This window comes from Oncorhynchus mykiss, chromosome 5 (genome assembly GCF_013265735.2).
Source record: "Oncorhynchus mykiss isolate Arlee chromosome 5, USDA_OmykA_1.1, whole genome shotgun sequence".
NCBI lineage: Eukaryota > Metazoa > Chordata > Actinopteri > Salmoniformes > Salmonidae > Oncorhynchus > Oncorhynchus mykiss.
Window position 1 is genome coordinate 74472792 of NC_048569.1, and position 26373 is coordinate 74499164.

The 26373-nt window shown below is 44.6% G+C and overlaps 1 protein-coding gene across 6 annotated transcripts in view; it reads right to left on the reverse strand.

Moving 5' to 3' along the window:
- LOC110524556 (E3 ubiquitin-protein ligase LNX) overlaps positions 1 to 26373 on the reverse strand; it is a 95260-nt gene that overhangs the window by 66946 nt on the left and 1941 nt on the right. For 5 of the 6 annotated variants that reach the window (XM_021604330.2, XM_021604332.2, XM_036978391.1 and 2 more), the window contains one exon: positions 17103 to 17660. In XM_021604330.2, coding sequence (XP_021460005.2) covers positions 17103 to 17569 — 467 coding nt within the window. In that variant the 5' untranslated portion in view covers positions 17570 to 17660. Of the gene's footprint in view, positions 1 to 17102; positions 17661 to 24344; positions 26370 to 26373 lie in introns of those variants that run through there. The other variant, XM_036978392.1, reaches the window with a different exon arrangement.

The following is a 26373-nucleotide window of genomic DNA, read 5'->3' on the forward strand; positions in this document are numbered from 1 at the left end:
AAAAAGTATTTAGTCAGCCACCAATTGTGCAAGTTCTCCCACTTAAAAAGATGAGAGAGGCCTGTAATTTTCATCATAGGTACACTTCAACTATGACAGACAAAATGAGGAAAATCCAGAAAATGAGAAAAAATCCAGAAAATCACATTGTAGGATTTTTAATGAATTTATTTGCAAATTATGGTGGAAAATAAGTATTTGGTCAATAACAAAAGTGTATCTCAATACTTTGTTATATACCCTTTGTTGGCAATGACAGAGGTCAAACGTTTTCTGTAAATCTTCACAAGGTTTTCACACACTGTTGCTGGTATTTTGGCCCATTCCTCCATGCAGATCTCCTCTAGAGCAGTGATGTTTTGGGGCTGTTGCTGGGCAACACAGACTTTCAACTCCCTCCAAAGATTTTCTATGGGGTTGAGATCTGGAGACTGGCTAGGCCACTCCAGGACCTTGAAATGCTTCTTACGATGCCACTCCTTCGTTGCCTGGGCGGTGTGTTTGGGATCATTGTCATGCTGAAAGACCCAGCCACGTTTCATCTTCAATGCCCTTGCTGATGGAAGGAGGTTTTCACTCAAAATTTCACGATACATGGCCCCATTCATTCTTTCCTTTACACGGATCAGTCGTCCTGGTCCCTTTGCAGAAAAACAGCCCCAAAAGCATGATGTTTCCACCCCCATGCTTCACAGTAGGTATGGTGTTCTTTGGATGCAACTCAGCATTCTTTGTCCTCCAAACACGAGTTGAGTTTTTACCAAAAACGTATATTTTGGTTTCATCTGACCATATGACATTCTCCCAATCTTCTTCTGGATCATCCAAATGCTCTCTAGCAAACTTCAGACCGGCCTGGACATGTACTGGCTTAAGCAGGGGGACACGTCTGGCACTGCAGTATTTGAGTCCCTGGCGGCGTAATGTGTTACTGATGGTAGGCTTTGTTACTTTGGTCAGGTCATTCACTAGGCCCCCCGTGTGGTTCTGGGATTTTTGCTCACCATTCTTGTGATCATTTTGACCCCACGGGGTGAGATCTTGCGTGGAGCCCCAGATCAAGGGAGATTATCAGTGGTCTTGTATGTCTTCCATTTCCTAATAATTGCTCCCACAGTTGATTTCTTCAAATCAAGCTGCTTACCTATTGCAGATTCAGTCAGATTCCACCATAATTTGCAAATAAATTCATAAAAAATCCTACAATGTGATTTTCTGGATTTTTTTTCCTCATTTTGTCTGTCATAGTTGAAGTGTATCTATGATGAAAATTACCCCACTGCCCCACTGTATATTATGACAAAATTTTCCAACATTTTTGTTTGTTTCGGTGAGTTTTTGGGGGGCTGGAAGAAAGCCGAACTTCTGATCCGTAGTCTACGCTCTTTTGTCGGTGATTGGTCAACAGTAGGGATTCTTCAATAAAGTCTTTATTGTCAATCATCGAGACACATGCACATTTTTTTATTGTGAAATACTGCACCAGACATCTTAGTTAAAATTGCATGACCAAGATCTCCTTGGTTAAAACGACAAAATTAATGACAGATTTCTTGAGTTATCTTAGATGAATTCTGAATATTTTGAGGAAGTGTCCTGACATTAGTTACTTTTTTATGTCTCTATTTTAGGTTGGTCAGGGCGTGAGTTGGGGTGGGCATGCTATGTTTTGTTCTATGTTTGTATTTCTATGGGTTTGGCCTGGTATGGTTCCCAATCAGAGGCAGCTGTCAATTGTTGTCTCTGATTGAGAACCATACTTAGGCAGCCTGGTTTCACCCTTGAGTTGTGGGTAGATGTTTTCTGTTGTGTGTCTGCACCAGCCAGAACTGTTTCGGTCGTTCGCTTTGTTATTTTTGTGATTTCAGTGTTCATTAAATAAATATGGACATACAGTGCCTTGCGAAAGTATTCGGCCCCCTTGAACTTTGAGACCTTTTGCCACATTTCAGGCTTCAAACATAAAGATATAAAACTGTATTTTTTTGTGAAGAATCAACAACAAGCGGGACACAATCATGAAGTGGAACGACATTTATTGGATATTTCAAACTTTTTTAACAAATCAAAAACTGAAAAATTGGGCGTGCAAAATTATTCAGCCCCCTTAAGTTAATACTTTGTAGCGCCACCTTTTGCTGCGATTACAGCTGTAAGTCGCTTGGGGTATGTCTCTATCAGTTTTGCACATCGAGAGACATTTTTTCCCATTCCTCCTTACAAAACAGCTCGAGCTCAGTGAGGTTGGATGGAGAGCATTTGTGAACAGCAGTTTTCAGTTCTTTCCACAGATTCTCGATTGGATTCAGGTCTGGACTTTGACTTGGCCATTCTAACACCTGGATATGTTTATTTTTGAACCATTCCATTGTAGATTTTGCTTTATGTTTTGGATCATTGTCTTGTTGGAAGACAAATCTCCGTCCCAGTCTCAGGTCTTTTGCAGACTCCATCAGGTTTTCTTCCAGAATGGTCCTGTATTTGGCTCCATCCATCTTCCCATCAATTTTAACCATCTTCCCTGTCCCTGCTAAAGAAAAGCAGGCCCAAACCATGATGCTGCCACCACCATGTTTGACAGTGGGGATGGTGTGTTCAGCTGTGTTGCTTTTACGCCAAACATAACGTTTTGCATTGTTGCCAAAAAGTTCAATTTTGGTTTCATCTGACCAGAGCACCTTCTTCCACATGTTTGGTGTGTCTCCCAGGTGGCTTGTGGCAAACTTTAAACGACACTTTTCATGGATATCTTTAAGAAATGGCTTTCTTCTTGCCACTCTTCCATAAAGGCCAGATTTGTGCAATATACGACTGATTGTTGTCCTATGGACAGAGTCTCCCACCTCAGCTGTAGATCTCTGCAGTTCATCCAGAGTGATCATGGGCCTCTTGGCTGCATCTCTGATCAGTCTTCTCCTTGTATGAGCTGAAAGTTTAGAGGGACGGCCAGGTCTTGGTAGATTTGCAGTGGTCTGATACTCCTTCCATTTCAATATTATCGCTTGCACAGTGCTCCTTGGGATGTTTAAAGCTTGGGAAATATTTTTGTATCCAAATCCGGCTTTAAACTTCTTCACAACAGTATCTCGGACCTGCCTGGTGTGTTACTTGTTCTTCATGATGCTCTCTGCGCTTTTAACGGACCTCTGAGACTATCACAGTGCAGGTGCATTTATACGGAGACTTGATTACACACAGGTGGATTGTATTTATCATCATTAGTCATTTAGGTCAATATTGGATCATTCAGAGATCCTCACTGAACTTCTGGAGAGAGTTTGCTGCACTGAAAGTAAAGGGGCTGAATATTTTTGCACGCCTAATTTTTCAGTTTTTGATTTGTTAAAAAAGTTTGAAATATCCAATAAATGTCGTTCCACTTCATGATTGTGTACCACTTGTTGTTGATTCTTCACAAAAAAATACAGTTTTATATCTTTATGTTTGAAGCCTGAAATGTGGCAAAAGGTCGCAAAGTTCAAGGGGGCCGAATACTTTCGCAAGGCACTGTATACCACTCTGCACCTTGGTCCTCTCCTTCCTACAGCCGTTACAGAACTACCCACCACAAAAGGACCAAGCAGCGTGAGAAGGAGGAGAAGAGCTATCTGGAGGAATGGACATGGGAGGAGATTTTGAACGGTAAGGGACCCTGGGCACAGGCTGGTTAATATTGCCGCCCCAGGGAAGAGCTGGAGGCAGCTAAAGCCGAGTAGCGGCGATATGAGGAGTTAGCACGGCAGCGCAACAGGCACGAGAGTTAGCCCCAGTGAGCACACATAGCCCGGTGCGCTACTTCGCAGCTCCTCGTATCGGCCGGGCTAGAGTGGGCATCGAGTCAGGAGGAATGAAGCCGGCTCAGCGCATCTGGTCTCCAGTGCTCCAGTGCCAGTCTCCTCGGCCCGGGTTATATGGCACCAGCCCTATGCACGGTGTCCCCGGTTCGCCAGTACAGTCCAGTGCGGTCTGTTCCACCCGCCGCACTTGCCGGGCTACAGGGGGTATCCAGCCAGGACAGGTTGTGCAGGCTCGGTGCTCGAGACCTCCAGTGCGCATCCACGGCCCAGTCCATCTGGTGCCTCCTCCATGCACCAGGCCTCCTGTGGCAGCCCCACGCACCAGGCTGTCTCTCCGTCTCCTCCCTCCAGGTGCTCCCGCCTGTCCAGCGCTTCCAGAGTCTCCTTCCTGTCCAGTGCTTCCAGAGCCTCCCTCCTGTCCGGAGCCGCCAGAGCCGCCTGTCAGGAGCTGCCTAAGCCGCCCGTCAGTCAGGAGCTGCCAGAGCCGCCCATCAGTCAGGAGCGGCCAGAGCCGCCCTTCACTCCGGCGCTGCCAGAGTCACCTTTCACTCCGGCGCTGCCAGAGTGGAGTGGGGTCCACGTTCCGTGCCAGAGCCACCACCGCGGACAGATGCCCACCCAGACCCTCCCCTATGGGTTTAGGTTTTGCGGCCGGAGTCCACACCTTTGGCGTGTACTGTCACGTCCTGACCTTAGTTCCTTTTTTTATGTCTCTATTTTAGGTTGGTCAGGGCATGAGTTGGGGTGGGCATTTTATGTTTTGTTCTATGTTTGTATTTCTATGTGTTTGGCCTGGTAAGGTTCCCAATCAGATTCAGCTGTCAATCATTGTCTCTGATTGACAACCATACTTAGGCAGCCTGGTTTCACCCTTGAGTTGTGGGTAGTTGTTTTCTGTTGTGTGTCTGCACCAGCCAGAACTGCTTCGGTCGTTCGCGTTGTTATTTTTGTAATTTCAGTGTTCATTAAATAAATATGGACACATACCACGCTGCACCTTGGTCCTCTCCTTCCAACAGCCGTTACAATCTTACTATTGCAGCTTTTTTTCAAATTTTTCAAGCGTCTTTTAAGGTAGTATCATTCGGCTAGACCACTTCGGCTAGGCGCCAGCCAAACTGAAGCATGCTAATACCTTTAGGCAATAACAAAACAAAAACAACTCCCCCAAATCATCATCTACACCTGATTAACTAAGCAGGGTTTAGGGGCTGATTTACAGTACACAGTGACTGACATTGGGCTGGGTATGGGTAAGAAGGTCAGCAGGTTGACATTTACACTACATGGCCAAAAGTTGAATATCTGCTCGTCGAATATCTCATTACAAAATCATGGCCTAACATTAATAAGGAGTTGGTCCCCCCTTTGCCACTCTTCTGGGGAGGTTTTCCATTAGATGTTGGAACATTGCTGCAGGGACTTGCTTCCATTCAGATACAAGAGCATTAGTGAGGTCGGGCACTGATGTTGGGCGATTAGGTTTGGCTCGCAATCGGCGTTCCAATTCATCGTTCAATGTGGTTGAGGTCAGGGCTCTGTGCAGGCCAGTCTAGTTCTTCAACACCGACCTCAACAAACCATTTCTGTATGGACCTTGTAATCACACTGCACACTGCGCTAATCCATCTGGACTAGAGGAATACCTATGTAGGAATGCTGTTCCTCAACATTAAGACCCTGGGTCTCGACCCCGCCCTGTGTAACTGGGTCCTGGACTTTCTGACGGGCCGCCCCCGGGTGGTGAGGGTAGGAAACAACATCTCCACCCTGCTGATCCTCAACACTGGGGCCCCACAATGGTGCGTTCTCAGCCCTCTCCTGTACTCCCTGTTCACCCATGACTGTGTGTCCATGCACGCCTCCAACTCAATCATCAAGTTTGCAGATGACACTACAGTGGTAGGTTTGATTACCAACAACGACGAGACGTCCTACAGGGAGGAGGTGAGGGCCCTCGGAGTGCGGCGTCAGGAAAACAACCTCACACTCAACATCAACAAAACAAAGGAGATGATCGTGGACATCAGGAAACAGCAGAGGGAGCACCCCCCTATCCACATCGACGGGACAGTAGTGGAGAAGGTGGAAAGTTTTAAGTTCTTCTGCGTACACATCATGGACAAACTGAAATTGTCCACCCACACAGACAGCGTGGTGAAGAACAGTGCCTCTTCAACCTTTAGTTTGTCACCAAAAAACACTCACAAACTTTTACTGATGCACAATCGAGAGCATCCTGTCGGGCTGTATCACCGCCTGGTACGGCAACTGCTTCGCCCACAACCGTAAGGCTCTCCAGAGGGTAGTGAGGTCTGCACAACGCATCACCGGGGGCAAACTACCTGCCCTCCAGGACACCTACAACACCCGTTGTCACAGGAAGGCCAACAGGATCATTAAGGACAACAACCACCCGAGCCACTGCCTGTTCACCCCGCTATCATCCAGAAGGCGAGAACTGTACAGGTGCATCAAAGCTGGGACCGAGAGACTGAAAAACAGCTTCTATCTCAAGGCTATCAGACTGTAAAACAGTCATCACTAACATTGAGTGGCTGCTGCCAACTCAAATTTGATTTGATTTGATTTGTGCACAGGAGTATTGTCATGCTGAAACAGGAAAGGGCCTTACTGGAATGTCATTGTATGCTGTAGAGTTAAGTGTAACGGGTTTCTTAAATGGAAGAAGGTGTGGACCAAAGCGCAGCATGGTACATGTTCATGATTTATTTAGCTGAACACTGAAATACAAAAAACAACAACGTGAATAAACGAAAAAAACGAAACAGTCCTGTAAGGTGCAGAAAACACTAAACAGAAAATTAAACACCCACAACCAAAATGGGGAAAACAGGCTACCTAAGTATGATTCTCAATCAGAGACAACGAACGACACCCACCTCTGATTGAGAACCATACTAGGCCAAACACATAGAAAAAAGAACATAGACTACCCACCCCAACTCACGCCCTGACCAACCTAAAACAAAGACATAACAAAGGAACTAAGGTCAGAACATGACAGTAACCCCCCCCCCCCCAAAGGTGCGGACTCCGGCCGCAATACCTGAACCGATAGGGGAGGGTCTGGGTGGGCGTCTGTCCGCGGTGGCGGCTCTGGCAGCTCCTGACTGACCGGTGGCTCTGGCAGCTCCTGACAGACGGGCGGCTCTGGCAGCTCCTGACAGACGGGCGGCTCTGGCAGCTCCTGACAGACGGGCGGCTCTGGCAGCTCCTGACAGACGGGCGGCTCTGGCAGCTCAGGACAGACGGGCGGCTCTGGCAGCTCAGGACAGACGGGCGGCTCTGGCAGCTCAGGACAGACGAGAGGCTCTGGCAGCTCAGGACAGACGGGCGGCTCTGGAGGGAGGAGACGGAGAGACAGCCTGGTACGTGGGGCTGCCACAGGACCCACCAGGCTGGGGAGACCAACAGGAGGCCTGGTGCTTGGAGAAGGCACCGGATGGACCGGGCTGTGGGGGAGCACTGGAGCCCTGGTGCGCAGCCTTGGCACCACTCCTCCCGGCTGGATCACCATTTTAGCCCGGACCATCCAGAGTGTAGGCACAGGTTGAACTGGGCTGTGGGTGAGCACTGAAGATCTGGTGCATACCACTCGCACCTCTCCCTTAGGCTCAATACCCACATTTGCCCGGCACGGGCGGAGCGCAGGCATAGGATGCACTGCGCCCTCCCAGTGCCTCGGAGACACAGCACGCAGAGCCGGCGCAGGATACCCTGGGCCGAAACGGCGTACTGGAGACCAAACACACTGGGCCAGCACAACACGCCCTTGCTGGACGCCCACTCTCGCATGGCACTTGCGGGGGGCTGGCCTATAGCCCACCGGGCTAAGAGTGCATATTGGTGACACCGTGCGCTTGACCGCATAACACTGTGCCTGACCAGTACGGTGCTTCTTCCAGTAAGCATGAGGAGTGGGCTCAGGTCTCCAACCTGACTCTGAAAGTGACATTGAGATTTACCTTCACTGGAACTAAGGGGCCAAGCCCGAACCATGAAAAACAGCCCCAGACCATTATTCCTCCTCCACCAAACTTTAAAGTTGGCACTATTCATTCGGGCAGGTAGTGTTCTCCTGGCATCCGCCAAACCCAAATTTGTCCATCTGACTGCCAGATGGTGAAGCGTGATACATCACTCCACTACTCCAGAGTCCAATGACGGAGAGCTTTACACCACTCCAGCCGAGGCTTGGCATTGCGCATGGAGATCTTAGTCTTGTGAGCTTCATGAAACACATTTCATGAAGCTCCCGACGAACATTTATTGTGCTGACGTTGCTTCCAGAGGCAGTTTGGAACTCGGTAGTGAGTGTTGCAACTGAGGACAGACCATTTCTTAACTCTACGCACTTCTGCCCCTGGCGGTCCATTCTGTGAGCTTGTGTGGGCTACCACTGAGCCGTTGTTGCCCCAGACATTTCCTCTTCACAATAACAGCACTTACAGTTGACCTGGGCAGCTCTAGCAGGGCAGAAATTTGGCAAACTGACTTGTTGGATAGGTGGAGTTCTATAACAGTGCCACGTTGAAAGTCACTGAGCTCTTCAGTAAGGCCATTCTATTGCCAATGTTTGCAATATGATTGCATGGCTGTGTGCTCGATTTTATACACCTGTCAGCAGTGTGGCTGAAATAGCAGAATCCACTAATTTGAAAGGGTGTCCACATACTTTTGTATATATAGTGTACCTAATAACCTTTAGTGTGTTTCTCAAATACTTTTGGCCATGTGGTGTATTGTAAAAATTGGCTATATTGTAAAAGTTACCTAAATTGAAGGATAGGGTTAGGCGTTATGGTTAGCAGTGTGGTAAGGTTAGGGTTAAGGTTAGGGTTAGGTGACAAGTCTGTAGAGCTGCCTCCAGAACAAGATTCATGACGGGAAACACTAACCTGCAGGTGGTCATGGGGAGGGGGGGGGGGGGGAAACTGTATTGATTAATAACGTTGGGCACCTTAAGGTTGCATAAGGGCTGATCACAGAGCTAGCAGACAGAAGACATGCAAATTAAGCAGACTGTTTTTGTTTTGAGTGTTTACAGGGCTAGATAGATAGATCTCTCTTTTCATCTTGTCCTCTCTTTTCATCTCTCCTCTTTCTCTGCCCCTCTCTCTCCTCTCATATCCCTCTTCTCTGTCATCCCTCTCTTCAGCTGTAAATAGAGCGCCTGAGGGAGTGACTGACCGATGGTGGTTAGAGAACTTAGATCTCCACTCATGTTATCAAGTAACACTTCAAGCTTGCAGCTTCCCTCATTTATCTACTTTCTATCTCTCCATCTCTCCCTCCTCTCAATTCCTCTCCCACTATATTTCATTACCACTCTGTCCCACATTGATTCTCTCCTTTAAAGCTATCCTCTATCCTCTCTTGCTCTCTTCTGTTCATCTTTGTTTTCTCTCTCTTGTCCCCATCTCTCTACAGCAGGCCTATCTAACAGCTCCTCTCCTCTCCTCTCTGTGGTAGTGGTTAGTAGTGGTTAGTAGTGGTTAGTAGTGGTTAGGGAACCTGAAGGATGAGTAAGTCTCAGTGTAGTACAGTCTTGTCTGGAACAGTGTAAGGCACTTAACTGGTGTAAATGCCCATCCCAATGAATATTTGATGGGTAAATATGAGAGAGATGTGTGGGTGCTGTGTGTTTAGGGGTAGAGTTGTGTGAGCTGGTGTGTGTGTGTTTAGTTGTATGTGCTTGGCTGCGGTGTGTAAGCAGAGTGTACCACACAAGGCCACAGGCTGGCAGGAAATGTATGAGTAGAATGTATGAGAGCCTATGACAGGCCATCGTCAGGACAACGCAATGTGACATAAGGAAGTGACAGGGCCAGCAAGGTCGGTAGGGTCAGGGACAGGACGGCCACCTGTCACTGTAGAGTTCACAGAGCGGAGAACAGCCATCTGGCTTATAGCCAAGTGGACTTACCTTATACTCACACATACACAACACAAACACACAGGCCTGCACGTAAGCATTCAGTACATACACAACACAAACACACAGGCCTGCACGTAAGTATTCAGTACATAAACAACACAACCACAAAGGCATGCACGTTAGCATTCAGTACATACACAACACAAACAAACAGGCATTTACATTAGCATTCAGTACATACACAATATAACCAATCAGAACATACACAACACAACCACACAGGCCTGCACGTACGCATTAAGTACATACACACAACACAAACACACAGGCCTACACGTAAGTATTCAGTACATACACAACACAAACACACAGGCACTTACGTTAGCATTCAGTACATACACAACACAAACAAACAGGCCTGCACATAAGAATTCAGTACATGCACAACACAAACACACAGGCCTGCACGTAAGCATTCAGTACCTACACAACACAAACACACAGGCCTGCATGTTAGCATACAGTGCATACACAACACAAACACACAGGCCTGCACGTTAGCATTCAGTATACACACAACACAAACACACAGGCCTGGACGTAAGCATTCAGTACATATACAACACAAACACACAGGCCTGCACGTTAGCATTCAGTACATACACAACACAAACACGCGGTCAGTTTAAGTTAGCATTCAGTACGTACACAACACAAACACACAGGTCTCCATGTTAGCATTCAGTACATACACAACACAAACGCGCGGTCAGTTTAAGTTAGCATTCAGTACGTACACAACACAAACACACAGGCCTGCACGTAAGCATTCAGTACATACACATGCACACAGAGCCAAGCATTCAAGCACACATCCTCTAGCATTGGATATCCATATTGACAGACTAGAATCAAATCTATTTTCATGTCCACAGGTTCACCATTGTGTCCCAAATTGCACCCTATTCCCTTTGTAGTGCACTACTTCTGACCAGGGCCCATAGTGGACTCTACTGGGTACTTTTTGGGATTCTCACCATGAACACAAAACAATGACCTAAATCTCACCAATACTCAACTCACAAAATGCATCAGCACGCAAAGGGATTTGTAACTTTCTGTTTATTACATGCTTTCACAAAGTTATTTACTTGACTTTTGCAGGGTAATCTGAATTTAGACAAATCCTTCTCCAATCCCACATTACGTAGACAGCAGCACTCCCCAAACAGCGTGTACGTATACTGAGAGGCATGACAACCCAGGCTACAGGCATAGCACCACCAAACATGGGAGGAATCAATGCACACCTGCCTGGACAAGCTAACCACCCAATGGCCAAAATATGAACGGACAAATACAAAAATCAAATCAAGTCAAATGTTATTTGTCACATGAGCCGAATACAACAGTGAAATGCTTACTTACAAGCCCTTAACCAACAATGCAGTTTTAAGAAAATATGTGTTAAGTAAAAAATAGATAAGTAAAAAATATGAAATAAAATTAACAAATAATTAAAGAGCAGCAGTAAAATAACAATTGCGAGGCTTAATACAGGGGGGTACTGATACAGAGTCAATGTGGTGGCTATATACAGGGGGGTACTGATACAGAGTCAATGTGGTGGCTATATACAGGGGGGTACTGATACAGAGTCAATGTGGAGGCTATATACAGGGGGTACCGGTACAGAGTCAATGTGGAGGCTATATACAGGGGGGTACTGATACAGAGTCAATGTGGAGGCTATATACAGGGGGTACCGGTACAGAGTCAATGTGGAGGCTATATACAGGGGGGTACTGATACAGAGTCAATGTGGAGGCTATATACAGGGGGGTACTGATACAGAGTCAATGTGGAGGCTATATACAGGGGGGTACTGATACAGAGTCAATGTGGAGGCTATATACAGGGGGTACCGGTACAGAGTCAATGTGGAGGCTATATACAGGGGGGTACTGATACAGAGTCAATGTGGAGGCTATATACAGGGGGTACCGGTACAGAGTCAATGTGGAGGCTATATACAGGGGGGTACTGATACAGAGTCAATGTGGAGGCTATATACAGGGGGTGCCGGTACAGAGTCAATGTGGAGGCTATATACAGGGGGTACCGGTACAGAGTCAATGTGGAGGCTATATACAGGGGGGTACTGATACAGAGTCAATGTGGAGACTATATACAGGGGGTACTGATACAGAGTCAATGTGGAGACTATATACAGGGGGTACTGATACAGAGTCAATGTGGAGACTATATACAGGGGGTACCGGTACAGAGTCAATGTGGAGGCTATATACAGGGGGTACCGGTACAGAGTCAATGTGGAGACTATATACAGGGGGTACTGATACAGAGTCAATGTGGAGGCTATATACAGGGGGTACCGGTACAGAGTCAATGTGGAGGCTATATACAGGGGGTACCGGTACAGAGTCAATGTGGAGGCTATATACAGGGGGGTACTGATACAGAGTCAATGTGGAGGCTATATACAGGGGGGTACTGATACAGAGTCAATGTGGAGGCTATATACAGGGGGTACTGATACAGAGTCAATGTGGAGGCTATATACAGGGGGTACTGATACAGAGTCAATGTGGAGGCTATATACAGGGGGGTACTGATACAGAGTCAATGTGGAGGCTATATACAGGGGGGTACTGATACAGAGTCAATGTGGAGGCTATATACAGGGGGTACTGATACAGAGTCAATGTGGAGGCTATATACAGGGGGTACTGATACAGAGTCAATGTGGAGGCTATATACAGGGGGGTACTGATACAGAGTCAATGTGGAGGCTATATACAGGGGGTACTGATGCAGAGTCAATGTGGAGGCTATATACAGGGGGGTACTGATACAGAGTCAATGTGGAGGCTATATACAGGGGGGTACTGATACAGAGTCAATGTGCAGGGGCACCGGTTACTTGAGGTAATTGATGTAGAGTTAAAGTGACTATGCATAGATAATAAAAAGAGAATAGCAGCAGAATCTAAACACAATCATTGCAACTACACACACATTAAAGTACAAATAGTTCACATATTTTCACTGGGAAAGGCACTTGATTAACTTTCATGGAAAACTCACTGTAAAATTATTTGTAAGCAAAACACAGGCTATAAACACCTGCCCATAAACACATACCTAATGACTTACAACATTAAACACTGCATCATAAACACATACCTAATGACTAACAACATTAAACACTGCATCATAAACACATACCTAATGACTTACAACATTAAACACTGCATCATAAACACATACCTAATGACTTACAACATTAAACACTGCATCATAAACACATACCTAATGACTTACAACATTAAACACCTGCCCATAAACACATACCTAATGACTAACAACATTAAACACTGCATCATAAACACATACCTAATGACTTACAACATTAAAACCTGTTAAGGATATGGCAGACATACGCCCCCTTTGGAGAGATTGGGTACCCCTAGTAAACTGGAAAAAAAATCTGTCAAAAATTGCTAATATATGCAAATATAAAATTATTATTGGATAGAAAACACTCTAAAGATTCTAAAACCGTTGGAATTATGTCTGTAAGTATAGCAGAACTCACAGGGCAGGCATTCTTCCAAACTAGTTTTTGTGGCCATGAAAGTTGGAGCAACTTTGACGTCATGGCCCCCACCCTTCCCAACGAGTTATGATTCTGGGGACACTTTCTTTCTCTTCCGCTAGATGTCCTCTTTCATTAGAGCTTCAAATCGTTCAAATCCCGCGAGAATTGACCTTATGGGAGTGAAATTAGTGCGTGCCACGAGAGAATAGGCTGTGCGTATGGGCGCGAATTGGTCCCAGCCATTCCTTTGTTTCCAGCACTCAAGAGAAGGGCAGACGATGACCGATTGATTTTAAGTTTGTTTTGCACGTCTAAAACATCATAAAGCTTGCTTCTGCACTTAGTTTGACCTGTTTAGTCGACATATAATGTGTAATTTTGAAGTTTTGATGCGCAACTTATCCGGACCAGAGGACGTTTTGGGTGCATTTCAGCTGATGTTATTAGCAGTAGCTAATACAAAGACGCAAGACTTGAAACCAAACGATGTATTGGGTAAGTATGAAGCCTTCCAGAACATTCTGAACGAAGACCATCGAAGGTAAGGGAATATTTATGCTTAAATCTGTGTTTCTGTTGACTCCAACATTACGTGGAAATGTAGCTTGGAACTGAGCGCTGTCTCAGCATATGGAATAGTGTGCGATTTCTGTAACGTTAAAAATAAATCTAACACAGCGGTTGCATAAAGAAGCAGTGTATCTTTCTAACTATATGTAGAACATGTATATTTAGTCAAAGTTTATGATGTCTATTTACGTTATCTTGCCGCGCTACATAGATTTCCTGCGGGCATTTTTGAGTAATTTCTGAAGGTGAACTCACTGTAAATGGACATTTATGGATATAAATGGCATATTATTGAAAAAAAAAAAATGTACTGTGTAACATGTCCTATTACTGTCATCTGATGAAGATTTTCAAAAGGTTAGTGAGCGATTAATTTTTTAATCCTGCGTTTGTTGATTGCATGTTTTGGCTATTGAAATGAGCTGTGTCTGGTGGTGGTTTTACATATATATGTGCTATGTTTTCGCCGTAAAACATTTTAGAAATCTGACTTGCTGGCTAGATGAACAAGGTGTTTATCTTTCATTTGAGCTATTGGACTTGTTAATGTGTGGAGGTTAAATATTTGTAAGAATATTTTTGCGTTCCATGCGCCACCGTTTCAGCTGAACGTGGGAGGGTTGATCCCCAATTGGGAACCAGTATCGTAGACAGGTTAAACACTGCATCATAAACACATACCTAATGACTTACAACATTAAACACCTGCCCATAAACACATACCTAATGACTTACAACATTAAACACTGGATCATAAACACATACCTAATGACTAACAACATTAAACACTGCATCATAAACACATACCTAATGACTAACAACATTAAACACCTGCCCATAAACACATACCTAATGTCTAACAACATTAAACACTGCATCATAAACACATACCTAATGACTTACAACATTAAACACTGCATCACAAACACATACCTAATGACTTACAACATTAAACACTGCATCATAAACACATACCTAATGACTAACAACATTAAACACCTGCCCATAAACACATACCTAATGACTTACAACATTAAACACCTGCCCATAAACACATACCTAATGACTTACAACATTAAACACTGCATCATAAACACATACCTAATGACTTACAACATTAAACACTGCATCATAAACACATACCTAATGACTTACAACATTAAACACCTGCCCATAAACATAACACATACTTGCAATTCTGTATGACCACAAGGACACAACCACAATTACTGGATCGCAAACACAACCACAAACACAAGACCACAAACTTTGAACCGAAAACACACAACCACAACCACAAGCAGACAGGACCAAAGTTCAACTACCAGTATGACCTTATGAAGCGTGTGAATCAGGCTGGATGGGCATCCCCAGTCAAGCCAGAGTGCCTATTGTCTTCCCCCTAGGACGTAGCCTCTCCCCTCCACAGATAAATAACGCCTCCTGACTCCTCCTGACTATCCAAGAAAGGAGCTGGTCCCCAGAGACCCCTGGCCCACTCACATCACATCACCTCCACACACCGCAATACAACACTCACACACCATGAACGAAACGGAGAGGAAACCTGGGAGCCTAGGGAGAGATAGAGAGAGAAAACGGGAGGAGGGAGAAGTAAGTGGGAGACCCAGGACACCAGAGGATGAATATGGGGGAGGAGAAGGGAAGAGAAAGGTGGTAAACTTTGAGGGGATTGCAGTATCAGGAGATAGAGGTTATGCAATCACTATCAATATTCAGTTCAATGGGAAACACATTGTTGTACAGTAGCAGTGCATAGCTATGGAGATGCACTTGTAATTATCTCCCAGGCCTCTGGGCTAACAGAGTGTTAACGAGCGCTATAATGAAGAGAGGAGCCCAGACACTGAACAACGAGCAGTCAAACCTCTGGCTATTCAATGATATGTAAACAGAGGAGCTCGGCTGGTTCAGATGAAAGAGCCAGGGTGAGGAAGTGTACTCTCTCCCCCTGGGACTGGAGAGGAGGGAGACAATAGGGGTGTTTGGTGTGTATGTTAACTGGAGGTCAACACAGTTTTATCACAACAACATTATGAGCCCTGAGAGAGAGGAGCAGATGAGGAGACCAGAACACAAAAACACACATGCAGCAGTTATTATGGGGGCTGCAATATCTAACCATATTTAGGAAAACATACAGTATAGTCACTCTGTGTATACAGTGGGTGAGGAAGTCTCTCTGCTCTTACAGTAGATTGTGGGTAAAAGTGTGTAGGGGTAGCCTCCTGTTCAAGTGTGTAAATGCATGTTGTGGTTTTCAGTGTTTCTGCTACCTGTTCTTGATGTGAGCCTCCATCTCTCCTTGAGGTAGGGTTTCAGTGCAGTGGGTTAAGGTGTGTTGGGGTAATATTTTATTACAGTAGACATTGTGTTAGGGTGTGTTGAGGTAATATGTTATTACAGTAGAAGTTGTCATAGGGTGTGTTGGGGTATGTTATTACTGTAGATAGTGTGTTAGGGTGTGTTGGGGTAATATGTTATTACAGTAGATATTGTGTTAGGGTGTGTTGGGGTCATATGTTATTACAGTAGATATTGTGTTAGGGTGTGTTGGGGTCATATGTTATTACAGTAGATATTGTGTTAGGGTGTGTTGAGGTAATATGTTATTACAGTAGATAGTGTGTTAGGGTGTGTTGGGGTCATATGTTATTACAGTAGATATTGGGTTAGGGTGTGTTGGGGTAATATGTTATTACAGTAGATATTGTGTTAAGGTGTGTTGGGGTAATATGTTATTACAGTAGATATTGTGTTAGGGTGTGTTGAGGTAATATGTTATTACAGTAGATATTGTGTTAGGGTGTGTTGAGGTAATATGTTATTACAGTAGATAGTGTGTTAGGGTGTGTTGGGGTCATATGTTATTACAGTAGATATTGGGTTAGGGTGTGTTGGGGTAATATGTTATTACAGTAGATATTGTGTTAAGGTGTGTTGGGGTAATATGTTATTACAGTAGATATTGTGTTAGGGTGTGTTGGGGTAATATGTTATTACAGTAGATAGTGTGTTAGGGTGTGTTGGGGTAATATGTTATTACAGTAGATATTGTGTTAGGGTGTGTTGGGGTCATATGTTATTACAGTAGATATTGTGTTAGGGTGTGTTGGGGTAATATGTTATTACAGTAGAAATGTTATTCCAGTCCATAGTGGGTTAGGGTGTGTTGGGGTACTGGACCTACCTATTCTTGATGTGAGCCCCCAACTCTCCTCGGGGCAGTGTTTCGGTGCAGTGGTCAGAGAAGGGGCAGGCCACGGCCAGCTTGTCCAGTAGCTTGTGCACCAGCAGGCTGGACTTGCGGCAGTTCTGCAGCATGAGATGGGTGCGGTCCACGGGGCAGAAGTCACTCTCCAGCAGGAAGCTGGTCAGACACTCCTGGCAGTAGGTGTGTCCGCAGGGCGTGTCCAGCGGCCTGATGAGTGGCTGCAGACAGATATGACACATCAGGTCATCGTCCACCTTGTCTTGGTACAGGTACTCATGGTTCTCCTCTATCAGGTGTCTCTGGCCGCACGTCTGGCACAGGTCAGGGGGAGGTGACTCCAGGCCGCCGTAGCCAATCATGGCAGGTGGTGGTGGTTGTGGTGGGGGTGATGATGCCATCACCATTGCCATGGCAATCTCAGGCACCTCCTCCTGGCTACTCATGAAGAGGGTAGGGCTAAGTTTGGCCGAGGGAGGCTTGGTTTGGTGCTGTGGGGGATCAGGTGAATTTCACTGAATGTAGAGGTCCATGGAGCTGTATAGAGAGACAGAGAGCGGCATTGATATTGTTTCCAGCTGGAAGCTGTTCATAATCTTAGTATTCTGTGAGATGAGCTAGAGAACTTGGTGTTGCATATTAAGGAAGGAAGGAAGGAAGGAAGGAAGGAAGGCAGGCAGCTCCATGGACAGCTCCAGCTCTATGGACCTCGACAGACAGACAGACAGACAGACAGGCAGGCAGGCAGGCAGGCAGGCGGGCAGGCAGGCAGGCAGGCAGGCAGGCAGGCAGGCCTATCTCTCCAAGTACACTGTGTGTACATTTAAACAGTATGCCTTGTTCATGAGAGGTAGGTTGGGACTGTAGTATCACTACGTCAACTCTGAGACAGGCGGTTTCCCCTGGCACACCGTCCTGAACAGATGGGCAGAGACGACTGGCATCCAAGGACTACGTCACCCTGGCAACAGCCATCTTTTTGGCACCCTTATGGCCCATTTTTCTGAAGCAACTCCTGACTGGTTATCGCTTTGGCTGATGATGTTATAGATAATCTGACAGGACATTGACTGACATCAACTAACCTTATTGGGTTTCAATTCACTGAGCATCAATGTAGGGTACTGTAATGGACATAGACTAATCAAGAACTAAGTATGTCATATAAGAGAGAACCTTTTCTATAGTGTGTGATGTCCTCTATATATAACCTGTAGTACACCTCTCCATCTGTGTGTGTGGTTGGCGGTCATGTGATAACCCAGCAGGTACTGAGACAGTTTCCATGACGCGCTCCATAGCATTCCAAAAGGGATATACCTGACTGTCATAGAGGTCATTCAGTACCTGAGCTGAAGCACATACACACGTCCACACCAATGACTGTAAATGGTGCACATACTGTACACTAACTAGCTTTAAGAACCAGCTGTCAGAGCAGCTCACAGATCACTGCACCTGTTCATAGCCCATCTGTATACAGCCCATCTATCTACCTCATCCCCATACTGTATTTATTTATTTTGCTCCTTTTGCACCACACTATCTCTACTTGCACATCCATCTTTTGCACATCTACCATTCCAGTGTTTAATTGGTGTATTGTAATTACTTCGCCACCATGGCCTATTTATTGCCTTCACTCCCTTATTTGACCTTATTTGCACTCACTGTATATAGACTTTGTTTTCTTTTTTCTACTGTATTATTGACTGTATGTTTTGTTCATTCCATGTGTAACTCTGTGTTGTATGTGTCAAACTACTTTGCTTTATCTTGGCCAGGTCGCAGTTGCAAATGAAAACTTGTTCTCAACTAGCCTACCTGGTTAAATAAAGGTGAAATAAAAAATAAAATAACAGGTATGCCCACAAACATAGACATGCCCACAAGTGCCTATACTGTACACACCCAGACATACACACTCGCACATAAACATGGACAGAGTACACATCAGCTAGTTGTAAACACACACACAGGCCTTAGCCTAAATAACAGGCAGAGTTGTGAGTTCTGTCTGTTTGCTGTGTGTGTCTGGGAGGAGGACTGTGGTAATAACAGCAAGCTGAACCAGACTATAACAAAGCTGGAGCTCCCGCGTTTTTTATTTATTTGATTTATTTCACCTTTATTTAACCAGGTAGGCTAGTTGAGAACAAGTTCTCATTTACAACTGCGACCTGGCCCAACGCTCCCGCGGTGGGCCGCTGTGATGAAGTGACTATTTTATCCTGCTACTCTCTGGTACCTGGTATGGAGAAGACCAGCCATGTCTTGCTCTTCTTCACTCTCTCGGGAGGGGAAGCTTTCACCTCAAAACACACAGAGAGAGGGAGAGACAGAGAGAGGGATAGACAGAGAGAGGGAGAGACAGAGACAGAGTCAGAGAGAGAGAGAGAGAGAGCGGGAGGGAGAGACAGAGAGAGGAAGAGAGAGAGAGGTAGAGACAGATAGAGGGAGAGACAGAGAGAGGAAGAGACAGAGAGAGGGAGAGGAAGAGAGAGAGAGAGGTAGAGACAGATAGAGTGAGAGACAGAGAGAGGGAGAGAGAGAGGGAGAGACAGAAAGAGGTAGAGACAGAGAGAGGGAGAGACAGAGAGAGACGGAGAGAGGGAGAGACAGAGAGATGAAGAGAGAGAGAGGTAGAGACAGATAGAGGGAGAGACAGATAGAGGGAGAGACAGAGAGAGGGAGAGACAGAGAGGGGGAGAGATAGAGAGAGGTAGAGACAGAGAGAGGGAGAGAGAGTATGTTCAGACTTAGTGAGCATAGCCTTGCTATTGAGAAAGGCCGCCGTAGACAGACCTGGCTCTCAAGAGAAGACAGGCTATGTGCACACTGCCCACAAAATGAGGTGGAAACTGAGCTGCACTTCCTAACCTCCTGTCCAACGTATGACCATATTAGAGATACATATTTCCCTCAGATTACACAGATCCACAAAGAATTTGAAAACAAATCCAATTTTGATAAAATCCCATATCTACTGGGTGAAATTCCACAGTGTGCCATCACAGCAGCAAGATTTGTGACCTGTTCCCACAAGGGCAACCAGTGAAGAACAAACACCATTGTAAATACAACCCATATTTATGCTTATTTATTTTCCCTTGTGTACTTTAACTATTTGTACATTGTTACAACACTGTATATATATATATATGTATATATATATATATATATATATATATATATATATATATATATATATAAATATATATATACAGTGCCTTGCGAAAGTATTCAGCCCCCTTGAACTTTGCGACCTTTTGCCACATTTCAGGCTTCAAACATAAAGATATAAAACTGTATTTTTTGTGAAGAATCAACAACAAGTGGGACACAATCATGAAGTGGAACGACATTTATTGGATATTTCAAACTTTTTTAACAAATCAAAAACTGAAAAATTGGTCATGCAAAATTATTCAGCCCCTTTACTTTCAGTGCAGCAAACTCTCTCCAGAAGTTCAGTGAGGATCTCTGAATGATCCAATGTTGACCTAAATGACTAATGATGATAAATACAATCCACCTGTGTGTAATCAAGTCTCCGTATAAATGCACCTGCACTGTGATAGTCTCAGAGGTCCGTTAAAAGAGCAGAGAGCATCATGAAGAACAAAGAACACACCAGGCAGGTCCGAGATACTGTTGTGAAGAAGTTTAAAGCCGGATTTGGATACAAAAATATTTCCCAAGCTTTAAACATCCCAAGGAGCACTGTGCAAGCGATAATATTGAAATGGAAGGAGTATCAGACCACTGCAAATCTACCAAGACCTGGCCGTCCCTCTAAACTTTCAGCTCATACAAGGAGAAGACTGATCAGAGATGCAGCCAAGAGGCCCATGATCACTCTGGATGAACTGTAGAGATCTACAGCTGAGGTGGGAGACTCTGTCCATAGGGCAACAATCAGTCGTATATTGCACAAATCTGGCCTTTATGGAAGAGTGGCAAGAAGAAAGCCATTTTTTAAAGATATCCATAAAAAGTGTAATTTAAAGTTTGCCACAAGCCACCTGGGAGACACACCAAACATGTGGAAGAAGGTGCTCTGGTCAGATGAAACCAAAATTGAACTTTTTGGCAACAATGCAAAACGTTATGTTTGGCGTAAAAGCAACACACCATCCCCACTGTCAAACATGGTGGTGGCAGCATCATGGTTTGGGCCTGCTTTTCTTCAGCAGGGACAGGGAAGATGGTTAAAATTGATGGGAAGATGGATGGAGCCAAATACAGGACCATTCTGGAAGAAAACCTGATGGATTCTGCAAAAGACCTGAGACTGGGACGGAGATTTGTCTTCCAACAAGACAATGATCCAAAACATAAAGCAAAATCTACAATGGAATGGTTCAAAAATAAACATATCCAGGTGTTAGAATGGCCAAGTCAAAGTCCAGACCTGAATCCAATCGAGAATCTGTGGAAAGAACTGAAAACTGCTGTTCACAAATGCTCTCCATCCAACCTCACTGAGCTCGAGCTGTTTTGCAAGGAGGAATGGTCTCTCGATGTGCAAAACTGATAGAGACATACACCAAGCGACTTACAGCTGTAATCGCAGCAAAAGGTGGCGCTACAAAGTATTAACTTAAGGGGGCTGAATAATTTTGCACGCCCAATTTTTCAGTTTTTGATTTGTTAAAAAAGTTTGAAATATCCAATAAATGTCGTTCCACTTCATGATTGTGTCCCACTTGTTGTTGATTCTTCACAAAAAAATACAGTTTTATATCTTTATGTTTGAAGCCTGAAATGTGGCAAAAGGTCACAAAGTTCAAGGGGGCCGAATACTTTCGCAAGGCACTGTATATATATAATATGACATTTGTAATGTCTTTATTGTTTTGAAACTTCTGTATGTGTAATGTTTACTGTTAATTTTATTGTTTATTTCACTTTTGTATATTACCTACCTCACTTGCTTTGGCAATGTTAACACATGTTTCCCATGCCAATAAAGCCCCTTGAATTGAATTGAGAGGGAGCGACAGGGAGAGGCAGAGAGAGACGGAGAGAGGGAGAGAGACAGAGAGAGGGAGAGACAGAGAGAGGAAGAGAGAGAGAGGGAGAGACAAAGAGAGGGAGAGAGAGAGAGGGAGAGACAGATAGAGGGAGAGACAGAGAGAGGGAGAGACAGAGAGAGGGAGAGACAGAGAGAGGGAGAGACAGGGAGAGCTAAACACAAAGAGACATCAGCGCCAGGAGTCTGAGGAATGAGAAAAGTCCAAACTACCCTCTAATCTGAGTTTGACTGGAGCAGTGTACAGACGGAAACCTTTAAAGCTGTACATCAGCTTTAAAGAGAGAGAGAGAGAGAGAGAGAGAGAGAGAGAGAGAGAGAGAGAGAGAGAGAGAGAGAGAGAGAGAGAGAGAGAGAGAGAGAGAGAGAGAGAGAGAGAGAGAGAGAGAGAGAGAGAGAGAGAGAGAGAGAGAGAGAGAGAGAGAGAGAGAGAGAGAGAGAGAGAGAGAGAGAGAGAGAGAGAGAGAGAGAGAGATGTACAGCTTTAAAGGTTTATGTCTGTACACCGAATTCAGTCAAACTAAGATTAGAGGGTAGAGTTTGGACTTTTCTCATTCCTCAGGCTCCTGACGCTGGTTTAGCTCTCTCTGTCTCTACCTCTATATGTCTCTACCTCTATATGTCTCTACCTCAGACAGACAGACAGACAGACAGACAGACAGACAGACAGACTGTCTGTCTGTCTGTCTGTCTGTCTGTCTGTCTGTCTGTCTGTCTGTCTGTCTGTCTGTCTGTCTGTCTGTCTGTCTGTCTCTCTCTCTTTCACTCTTTCACTCTTTCACTCTCTCAGGAAGACGCAGGTTAAGAAGAAGTATATATAGTATAGTATATATATATATATATATATATAGAGTATAGTATATATAGAGGTAAGATGTGAGGATAGAGAGAACAGAATGTATACATGTTTAATATATGTGTAGTCTATACAGACAACGGCAGCAGAACAATCATTCACAGAGTCCTCTGCAGTATCTGGAACTCATTAACCAAAGCAATGCCTTTGTGTAATAAAACAGTAAAATCTTTGAGGTTTACATTCACAAACACATACACACAAATACGCATGCATACCGCCACACACACGCAGAAAAGCACTCAGAGGAGACACACCCGTGCCCGGGGAACACCTCCCAGAGATCATTATCTCAGTGTTAATCCTCAGAGTGACAACATGGCGTCACAGAACCACCCCCGGGGAGCTCCGGCCCACTCTGCTCTAACCTGCTCTGGAGGGAAATAGAGAGTGACACACAGCTGACGGCCACGACAGGCTGAAACGTGACCAGGCTAAAGCCCACCTCACCAGCCATCCAATAACCAGGCCTACATGATTAATAAGAAAGAGAAATTAAGCCTCAGCCTTTCTAAAGTAATCAGTTGGATTGGACTTCCTTCATTGGCTTTTGTTCACACCACGTTTAATTAAATCATCCATTTTCTAGAGACAAGTCCTTTGTGTAACCAGGGTAACCTTTGCCCAACATTCAGGGAGGAAAGACGATGAACGATGGCATAAGGAAACCATTAAATGTAGACGGAGGCCAGAACCACTCATACGAGACTTAATCCAATGACTCATGAATACAAACGGCTCACATACCGTACACATTACGCAGACAATCATTCAATGCACAAAGTCTCACACACACATTGGTCAGTGTGTATCTCCAATCACCGTGTGATACAGTGTGAGTTGATGAGTTAGTAATGATACAACCCAGTGCTTACTCAGCTCTTTTCCTTATGGCTCTGGTTGAAAAACAACCTTTTGACAAGTTGTGTGTTACTGTCAGCATTTTAATGTCAGCATTTTAATGTCTGCAGTATACCAGTGTGTAGCTCTGTAAATTTGTCCCATACTCCTATGATAATGTAAACTAATGCAGCTAATGCACATCCTGCTAGCACAACAAACGGCAGTGACACTAATCCACAGAAACCTGCGTTGACCTGACAAATCTAAACCTTTCAAAAGCACACCAATTACAGTTCCATAAAAAACACCTTGTCCCTCACCCACGCAGAAACAAATTGTAGGCATATACAGCACATGGGGTTCAGAGTGTCCTGTGACAGACATGTAACTATGTGTATGTCATGTGGAATGGAACAGCATGAGTGCAATGTGCATGCTACAGTGGACATAATGAAGGTCCCATTTACTGTACTGCTTCTCTACTAACCTATGCCTGGTTCTTCAAGGAGTTAACAGCTCACATAGCCAGAGTATGGTATGTTATGCCTGGCCCTGCAGGTTCCCAGGCCGGTAGGTTCAGCGTGTTGTCTGAGCCAGGCAGGCAGGGCTGTTCCGACATGTTCGTCACAGGCAGAGCATTCCACAGCCCTGTGTTCCTCCACCAAACACACATGCTCAGAGCAGCAATATCAGAGAGGGGCACCGTGGGTAATAACATAGAAACCCACTTGTGCCCCATGATGAAATCCGGTGATCATAAAGCTGATTTTTAATAAACAGCCAAATTAATAATTAATGTGTCACACTGCAGATAATCATGACATGTGGAGGTTAAGGGACACACAAGGAGACAGTAGGTCAAACAAAGCAATTGTACAGAGAGAGAAAATGGGAATAAGATAAGATACAAGGACAATATCAATTATATTCACACTGAGAACAAGACACCATGGACACATGAACACACACCCCGTCAAACCCAACCATGTATAAAAAAATGTAATTAACAGCTAATGTTGACTTTGTTATTTGGGGCGATGGCAGTCACAATTGAAAACATTCTAACAGTATTTCTGATTGTCTGTTAGAAACATGCACAGCTATGGGGGCATAGTTCGCTTTTGAAAGACTCTCTCTCCGATAAGAATGATTTCATCTGAATCCACTGATTCGGTCACTCATCTGTAGATTGTTTTTGTATTTCCCTTGTATGCTTGCATTCAGTCCGTTCACTTTCCAAAATAAATCTATGACATAAGCACGGAAACACATTTTCTTTTCATTACACAAAAAGTCAACCAGTTTTTTTTTAGATCCATTGTGAATGACAACAGCTCCTCTCTCAGTGCGAAACATCTTTCCAACTCTCCCCCTCGATAACCAACAAACCTTGTCATGTTCTGATCCCATATCTTCACATCATTTTGCAACCAGGCGTGTGTGCAGTGGATGTGGTTTGATGAAGCTTACAATCGAAGTTGCCTGCTGCAGTATATGTCTGAGATCTGTGCTCAGATCTTTTGCCTCCAGTTGCTCTCAGTGTACCTTACAATGCGTCCATATGGCAGAGGGAGACACATTCATAACTAGAGTACAGAGTCCTGCCTGCCGCACAGCCATAGATGGAGCCTCATCTGTTCAAAAGCACACCATTCAGTCCCATGGAATCTGTTTTTTGTAAATATAGCCACACAGCACACTGAACATCCCCTGTGCTGTTTCAAGCTCAGAAATCGAGAATCAGAACAATATGTCCTCCTGAATAGCATGTCCAACATCTATAGCGAACAAAAGTCAATGCATGGGCATCTCGGCCCTCACAGCTATCGTCCATTGGAGATCATAAACTGGGGAGTTTTCGAGTTGTTCAGTCAGTTGCCTGTTGATTGCATGAATATCTGACAAAAATATTGATGTGGGTTTCTGTGCCTCTGCCATTGTTTTTACTATATCAATTGTGGCCAGTAATATCAAAGTCTCTGCAATAGTGTGTGGTTTCATAGCGTAGCAGGCCTAGCCATTCACCGTGGGAATGATTCAAGTGCAACAATAACGTTTCCCATGATCTAAGGGCGCTCTCTGGTTGAATTTGATATTTTAGATTTTAAGAATTTTAATTTCTATTTTTAAGGTTAGCCACATTACAATGATTTTGAGTTACTAAGACGATATTATAATATATACATTATTTTGTATATATTTAGTTTTTTCAGGGTTTTGGAAATCTCCCTCAATTTTCATATCAGGCGACCCAACGTGGGGTTGCGACCCCTAGTTTGGGAACCACTGACAAATCCTATCTACACAACCTGTCAACACAACCTGACAACAATTTCTGTCACAACCCTGTCAACACCATCTGTCAACACATTCTTTCAACATACTATGTCAACAGCCTGTCAACATACCCAGTCAATACATGTGAACACCTCCTGTCAACACATTCTGTCAACAACCTGTCAACACCCTCTGTCAACACAACCACATACTTCACTAGGGTTGCATAATTCCTGGAA